The following is an 8,901-nucleotide window of genomic DNA, read 5'->3' as shown; positions in this document are numbered from 1 at the left end:
TTTCAACCACATATCAAAAATAGATGCTGCTGCTAATAATCCCTCATTAGGAAGACAGAAATATTTTGAGCTTGGATCAGCATTCGATATTTTGATGTTCTGCCTGGAAAAGGAACCATGGATTAATTCACTAAGCATGAAATCCTGTTCATTTCATTATGTTGTCTACTGTGGGAGTAGCCACCCACAGAAACCCATGGCCTTCGTAAATATTAATGGAAAAATGATTCACATTATTAAGCATTCAAAAGAGTTATATTTATTAAACATTCCTAATGTCAGGTACACACACTTCACAAAATGCATTATCTATTAAAATGCAACATTAGGTGGCATGTACATAGCAATATTTCTTTCCTAGCACTCAAATGCTAAACAAATTCTTAATGTAACAATCAGAGCCTAAAGCCAGTGGAAGCTGCATCAATGTCAAGTGAAAAATAATCTTTCAACTGATCTTTAGTTTATTTAAATAAATTCTGTTTTAAAATCCCCTTTACCACATATGGTTTCCATTAATGAGAACATAACTTGTACCCATGTCTCTTCAAGTAAAGCTGAACAATGAAGAGGGTGTGCTATACAATTTTTCTTTCTCCAAGAATGATGATGAATTTTTGCTTTCTTCGCATGTACGAATTGATTCCCCATTCCATCAAAGGAATGAGGGTATGTGTGAACAAAAATCTGTTATCCATCATATTGCATCTGGATTGCCAATACAATCCACAGCTAATCTCTCAAAAGTTTTATAGTTTTATTGAATTATATAGAGTTGTGTGAAGTATTTAACATTTGAAAGAAAAACTCCCAGAGGCACCTTTAAACAGAAAACAATTGAGTTTTAATAACTTCATGGAATTTTAAATTAACTTTCAAAATAAACTAATTCAATCCAGTCTAAGGCTGATGCAGATATTAATTGTTTAAATATGTAAACTCCAAACCACGCTTCAGCATATACATCAGTAACAGTTTCCCTGGATTCACTTTATCCTCATTGTTGCTTGTACAAGAGTAACAAAATATCAACTTTATTCATTCAATTGTAAATTTCAAATAATTGATACGACCAAAATGTGTGAACCATGAAATGCATAAACACTGCATCATACTGACCTCTTAGTCCATTACTGAATTTAGAAACATCATCCTTCTGCCTCTTCCATGTTGCATTAATGGCCCCTTTTTCAATCCAACTTTCAGTTTTGAATAAGATCACACAGTAAACTTGGTCTTTATGCTTTTGAAAAATAGTAATTATAGACGAAAGCTGGAAAGCCTGCATGATTGCAGTCCCTAAATCCCATCACCAATGCACTCTGTCACACAAAAATTATAAAAACAATGTGCATTTTGCTCATCGCGAGGGGCAAAATGGTGAGAATGCCAACATTTCAATTTTACACTAGTGTCCTTATCTTGCATCTTTGAAGTCTAAGACCCATTTGTTTTGAGACATTATGACCCAGCTTCAGTTTAGTTCCCTCAGAATTACAAATCAGGAATGGCTCATTCAGGAGGTATTTATAATCTACCACTTGCCAGTTTTCAGCTTTCAACTGCTATGACCAAAGGCAGGTGAGAACTTCTAGGTTCCCATACCAAGACAATTAACCTCTGCTTCTTACCTCAGCACCTGAATTTGCATCGTTTTGTACCAACACTTGTAGTGATTAGATATCATTAAAAATTTGTATTCTACGCGTGGACCTAAATGCACCCTGCTGCCTGATTGCAATTCTGTTGGTCACCATGAAGCAACTGAATATATGAAACATACCACAGTACTACAATATAACAGTTGAAATGTTATATCAAAATTGTTACTTCTAGTGTAAATGTTTTATTTCTAAATAAACTTGGAAGGCGGATGTAAACAAAGTGGTGGACTACCACATTAAGAGGCAAGCAAAAGGAACATTCAATGTGGTATGAATAGAGAATGAGGTATAATTAAGATAATACAGAACAATCAGCACAGCAATCCATTCAGACTGGCTTTCCAGGCCCACACTCGCTTCAACTCCTGAAGACTTTTCAGGTGAGGAAGTTTTTCCAAAACAGTGTTCTTCTGGACAGATAAGCCCAAACTCATTTTGTAATTCTTTAAGATCCTGTTTAAGTTCTTTCTACCTGCAAAACCATTACTTATTATGTTTTTCTTAATTTTGCTTGTCAAATCAATTCGCATTAAATGCATTTTTCTGCACTAATCGGAAGTATTCCAAACCAATTTTGTTGATGAAACAAGAATACATGAATCACTATTCACATCAATGTTATCCCAAAGCATTTAGTCGAAACCAGAAAATATACTTGTAAAATTCAATGCCCTAAGCTAATTTTATTCATAAAGACCATTGTTATTCTAACATTGTGTTAACTGTTATCAATTCTGCAGCCATCTTGAACAAATGTATCACATTCTCACAAAATCCAAATAAAATTAGTTATACAATAGAATTAAAATACTTAAGTATGTGATAATTGCAAGAAATAAAACTGTAGAAATATAAATAAATGATAGAAAAGCAAGTGAAGTTAATGTTGAAATTTTGCTTCCTAATGTTTGGGCCTTGGCTGGCATAAGGCCTCTAATTGTGCATGATACTGGTTTACATTGAAACCTGTGGGTTGTACACTGCAATAGAGATATTGTCAATAACTTGATGTGAAAAGTGGACCCAGGAAGCTGAGAATATTGATTTCTTGATTATATAGTACTGTCAGCAAGGGATTTATTTCACTTTTCTTCAACCTGAAAAAGAAAGGAACAAGAAGGATATCATTAATTCGCAAACTGTTTCGCATAAATTGAATTAGACCAGTTATTGCAAATCATGTGATCACATCACCTCATATCTCATATCCAGGATACTTTGAACAGCCTGTGGCACACAGTGTGGCTGTTCTCCTCATATAAAGGGGCAAGGTACCCTTAGTGACAGAAGCATCGCTTTCAATAAAACTGTTTAGTAGCACTTGCTTGGATTTGATTTTGTAATTAGAAGTATGCTGAACACATGAAAACACAACACCTTTGGAAGGTAGTCAGTGCCAAACAATTTCAGAAGTAAAACCATGGAAGTTGTGATTGCAAAAGCATGTGCAACTTCGTATTAAAGGTACCAGATAGGTAACAATCAGCTAGGATGACACTTACTGTATTACCGAACCATGCCTAAAACATCAAATCATAATAAAGCACAGGCCTCATCAGATTTAGAGATGACATTAAAGTCCTACAAAGTGTCGCGTAGAAATACATGGTACTTAAAAAAATTATTAAAAAATTATAATTATACCATTTCACACTAGTCATTAATATTGGAAACATCTTACAGATAAAATATCACTGGAGACAGGAAGATATATTCTACTATATGGGTAGTTCAATGAAGTGATGCAACATCAGTGGAATGTTTCATCAAGAAAGAGGTGTGACAGTCAGTACTTGGACTTGTCTTTGGCCTAGCTTGTTTCCTTTTGCATATTTTCAATTACATGGGTAGTCAAGACAAGCTAGAATTTTTCAATCTAGAGCAGAGAAGATTAAGACATGTTTAAACTTCTGGTGCTCAAAGTTATGAGAATTGGACAGCAATATATAAGGAGAAATGATTAGAAATACTTGAGGTAATTAGGAGAACCACTGGGGAGTTTAGGAGAACATTTATGATGCAGGAAATTGTTAATTGACAGAAAGAGATTGATTAGTACCTTTTACAGAAGCTGGCAAAGCCATGATGAGCAAAATGGCCCTATCTTGAGCTGTATATTTTTTCTTCACCTTGCGAGGTTTGTATATAAGAGAGGTGTGCTATAAATGCGGTTCAGCACTGGAGTGCTGCCACCCTGGAACCCTTTGTTTGAAGGTGGGTGGAATCAACCAAAGTGAAGGATGTTCCCTTCTTACTTGCAGGGAAGCTGCCAATTTCTGTTCCGTCCATGCACTGCACTAAAATAGCCAAGTCCAACAATTTTACCTTCCATCATTCTAGCTGATGCTAAATAATACCAAAGTACTCAAAAAGATACTAGTCAGAGAAGTCAGAGAAAAGAAGCCAGTGTGAGGAGGATGAAGGGGTACAGTCTGAAAAGTCCATTCCGTGCTCTCTGGCCATTCTTTGCAGTTGTTACACCAGTTTTATTTCTGCTCCTCCAGATAGGAGAGACATGGGCAGTTTTTTTTTCCAGTCAGCAAGAAGGATTGTAAGTTCCAGCAGGCGTTTAATTTTGTTAGTGAAGTAAAGATCTAATTCCGACACCAGAGCTGGTCCTTTAGTAACTTTGGGCAAAGCCTTGGATATGTAGTGCCCCAAACAGCGAAGCCCATGAGCATCTAAGATCATCTGCAATGTCTTAAGCATTTGGCTCTTGATAATACATTGATCCCAAGTTACACTAAACATCCAAGTCAATGAAAAAGAAAGCTGCTCTGTTTTCTCTCTTGCTATGTGTAGGTAGCCCAGGTTACAGTAGTTAAGGACACAAGCTTAACTTCTTACTGTATGTTGCATTAAAAATTATTTTGTCAGAATTCATACAAATTGATACATTTTTTAACCAATGCTGCTACTTTCAACTATTCCCAGGACTGATCTAATCACCAGATTGCCCTTCCAGTACTGTTGACAATAGCTTCCCAGATTGGGTGTTGCACCCAGAGATACTGATTGATTCAGTTTCCAGCACCCTTTGAGGAAGTAGAAGATTCCATTTCAGATATACTCTCTGTGTAGAAAAGTGCTTGCACATTCTCCTTGCAACGTCTGGCTTAAATTTTAAATGTGTGGCCCCAATCCTGGAACAGCTTTCCTCTATCATGATTTTGTACACCTCCATCAAATCTCCTCTCAACCTTCTTCGTCACGTAGAAAACAGAGTTGGAATAAATGGGTACTTTTCAGGCTGGAGGAGAGGATACATTATAAGGTTTCCAAGTTTGCCGATGATAACAGAAAGAGGTGGAAGGGCATGCTGTGATGAGGACATTGTAATCCTGCAATGGGACCTAGATAGAGTGAGTGAGTGATCAAAACCCTGTCGAATGGAGTTTAATGTGGGGAAGTCTGAAGTCATGTACTTGGGTAAGAGGAATCAAAAGGCGAACTATTATCTAAACGGAGAGAGACAGCAAATTAGTGAAGTTCAGAGGGATCTAGGAGTTGTAGTGCATGAATCACTAAAAGTTAGCAGGCAGATCCAACACGCAGTTAAATCCCATCACCAATGCACTCTGTCACACAAAAGTCATTATAAAAACAATGTGCATTTTGCTCATCGCGAGGGGCAAAATGGTGAGAATGCCAACATTTCAATTTTACACTAATGACCTTATCTTGCATCTTTGAAGTCTAAGACCCATTTGTTTTGAGACATTATGACCCAGCTTCAGTGTAGTTCCCTCAGAACTACAAATCAGGAATGGCTCATTCAGGAGGTATTTATAATCTGCCACTTGCCAGTTTTCAACTTTCAACCGCCATGACCAGAGGCATATTTCAACCAGCCAGGTGAGAACTTGCCTGGTAGAAATTTAACCTCTGCTTCTTACTTCAGCACCTGAATTTGCACCGTTTTGTACCAACATTTGCAGTATTAGATATCATTAAAAATTTGTATTCTACACGTGGACCTAAATGCATCCTGCTGCCTGATTGCAATGCTGCTGGTCACCATGAAACAACTGAATATATGAAACATACCACAGTATTACAATATAACAGTTGAAATGTTATATCAAAATTGTTACTTCTAGTGTAAATGTTTTACTTCTAAATAAACTTGGAAGGAGGATGTAAACAAAGTGGTGGACTACCACATTAAGAAGTAGTTAAGAAGGCAAATGGCACATTGGTCTTTATTGTGAAGGGTTTGGTGTTTAAGGATAGGGAGTTTTTGTTACAATTGTATGGGGTGTTGGTGAGGCCACACCTCAAATACTGCAAAACATTATGGTCCCCTTACCTAAACAAGGACACAGTAGCATTGGAGGCTGTCCAAAGGGGATTCACCAGGCTAACTCCTGGGATGAGGGGGTTGTCTTATCAAGAGAGGCTGAACAGTTTGGGCCTGTATCCCTTGAAGTTTAGAAAATGAAGGGGTGACCTTATTCAAACATATGAGATCCTAAGAGGGCTTAACAGGGTAGACGTTGAGATGCTTCAACTAGTGGGAGAATCACAAACAAGGGGACATAATTACAAAATAAGAGGCCAGTCATTTAAAAGTGAGGTGTGTAGAAATTTGTCCTCTCAGTGGGTAATGAATATCTGGAATTCTCTGCCCCTGAGGGTGGTGGAGGCCAGACTATTACGTATATTTCAGGTGGAGATGGATAAGTACTCAAAAGATTGAGGAATTTAGGACTATGGGGAACTGGCACCCATGATCATACTGAATGGCAGGGCTTATTCGTGCTCCTATTTTCTTATATGTTCTTGTACTCCAGAACAACCCTGGCCTCACCAGTCTAACTTGAAAGATGAAAACTTTCATACACAGAACCATTCAAGTAAATCTTTTTCCACACCCTCTCTCCAAGACCTTCACATCCTTTGTATACGGATCCTATCGTATGTAGATAGGGTTCTGTTCCTGTGAACTAATTGTAACCTGAGTAGTTCACAAGTTGGAAATGTGGCCATGAACTGATTTCTCACACAGCAGAAGATACCCGTAGCCCCGCAGCAGCTGGCAAATCCATCTCACCGGTCTAAATGTTCCTTCGTATGTATGGGCTGTACATAAGTAGGGTGTTCGTAAACTGGGGAGGACCTGTTGTGGCTGCATCAGAGCTTTGTACAGGTTCAGAATAACTTCTCTTTGTACTATGCTTCTATTTATAAATCCCAGAATCTCGTATGTTTTCTATCCACTCTTTCTCCCTCCTGCACTTTTAGATGTACATACGGCCAGGCTCCTCTTTTCCTGCACACCTTTAATTGACACGCCTTGTTCTTTCATACTTCTCTGTCACTTTTCTGCCTATTCTATGTCCTCTTGCAGTCTATAATGGTCTTCCTCACTGTTTGTGGCATTTCTTTGTATCTTCTGCAAATTTGGAAATTTTACTCTTCATTCCCATGACAAAGTCGGTTACATAAAAACAGTAGTTGTCATGACATTAATACCTGGGGAACACCATAGTCTTCCATCGCCCAGTATGAAGAAATATCGCTTTACCATTGCTCTGCTTTCTGCCCTTCTCTTCTTCTTCTTAGGTAGTCCCTTGGGGTCAAGGATGATTTGCTTCTGCTCCAATTCTCTAGGGACTGAGGTGGTCGATTGGGTGAATATAGGGCCTGCATAGTTCTGTCAGAGATTTGACTGGAGGTGCTTGCTGAGAAATGACCCCCAAGGTAAGGAAGGTGGTCTATGTTTTCCAGGGTCTTGTCATGGACCTTTACTATCAAGGAGCAAGGTTCTGCAAGGGTGCGGGGGGAGGCGGGAGCATATTGGTGGAGGTCCTTTGTTGTGCAGATGTTTAACATGAGGCCGATTCTCTCATGAGTTTCAGTGAATCAGTTGACAATGATGGAGTTCAGGCTCCAAACATGCAAGCCTAATCAGTGTACCACAGCTCGATGATGGAGACCAAATTGACTTTTATTTTAGAGTGGAGACTTGATTGTCGATTATCTCTACTCCAGTGGGAAGTCAGCTGCAATACATCACTATGCAATAGCATCGGGTCTGTTGTAGACCCATTGGTTAGGATCACAGCTCAGATGCCACCATGTTGCTTATGTAGAATGGAGGTTAATTTCTGAGGGGAGCCAAACTTAAGGAGGATTCTCCAGAGTCCCTCCCAGTTGACAGAGTCAAAGATATCCATGCACAGTGGTTGATGCTGCTCCCTTGGAGTTGTTACATGGTGAAGATCACGTCCTCTGTGCCTCTACGTGGTGGTTGGGGGAGCAACTAATTGGTTACTGGGAGGATGCTCTAGTGATGACTTTTCCTGTGGTAGACAGCAGGGAGATCCCTCCATTGTTATTCTAGGGGAAACTGTCTTCTTTTTTGAAGATGGCCATAATAATGGCATCTTTGAGGTCCCTGGCATATCCTCCCCTTCCCAGATGTGAGAGATGAGATTGTGAATGTGTGTCTGATGTTCCTCACTGCCAAATTTTAGAACTTAAGCAGTGATACTGTTTATTTTCAGTTGACACATGCTTTCTGACCTTGTCCGCCTGGGTGGTGGCAAGGCTGGACTAGTCCTTTGTGGGATGGACAGTGGGTTTTCTCCAGGTGCTCTAGTTTCCTCCCACATCCCAATGATATGCCAGTAGGTTAATTGGGTACTGTAAATTACCCCTAGTTAGGTTAATGATAACAGAATAAAAACAAAATCAAAAGGGAGTTGATGGCTATGTGTGAGAGAGTGCATGGTACATGGAAATAAGAAGAGAGAAATAAGGACTAGTAGAATTACTCCAAGAGCAGCAGGAATCCAATAGCTTCATTTTGTGCCATCTTAAAGTCCAGGACACGGGTCAAGGAGAGTCAGATGAGGAGTTATTTGAAGGGTTCCTTCCACCATATGATGTCTGTTAAATTCTTCCTTCTTGGCTATTGACAGGGTGGGCTCTTGAGGTGTAGGTGGTCATGATGGCACTGAAGAATTCTCATGCGTTATGATCATCGGCAATTTATTGGATCTCATGAGCTCTTCCCACACAGCATCTCGTGTCTAGGTCACCAGCTATTTTTAGTTGGACCTCACTCTTCAAGTACACATAGAGTAGCTCCCCTTGAGGCGTGTCGGAATTTCCATTCACCTAGACCTTGCATTTGTGGTTATTCAGCTCTTGGATCTCCTGATCATTCTCATCAAACCAGTTCTGGTGGTTTTTTTGGCAGGGAAGACAAGAGTCTCTTCACAGATGTTTA

The 8,901-nt window shown here is 39.2% G+C and overlaps 1 protein-coding gene across 6 annotated transcripts in view; it reads right to left on the bottom strand.

The window, feature by feature from the left end:
• Positions 1-291: 291 nt before the first annotated feature.
• The window catches only part of LOC127571910 (coiled-coil domain-containing protein 9-like), a 275,215-nt gene continuing 266,605 nt past the window's right edge, over positions 292-8,901 (bottom strand). For all 6 annotated transcript variants that reach the window (XR_007956525.1, XM_052018669.1, XM_052018676.1 and 3 more), the window contains one exon: positions 292-2,761. Coding sequence is in view for 5 of the 6 variants with exons in the window: in XM_052018669.1 (XP_051874629.1) it covers positions 2,747-2,761 (15 nt within the window). In the remaining variant the exon portion in view is untranslated. The remainder of the gene's footprint in view (positions 2,762-8,901) is intronic.

The sequence above is a fragment of the Pristis pectinata genome, chromosome 1 (genome assembly GCF_009764475.1).
Source record: "Pristis pectinata isolate sPriPec2 chromosome 1, sPriPec2.1.pri, whole genome shotgun sequence".
NCBI classification, from domain to species: domain Eukaryota; kingdom Metazoa; phylum Chordata; class Chondrichthyes; order Rhinopristiformes; family Pristidae; genus Pristis; species Pristis pectinata.
Note: the sequence above shows the minus strand (reverse complement) of the source record. Positions and strands in the feature narration are given on the sequence as shown.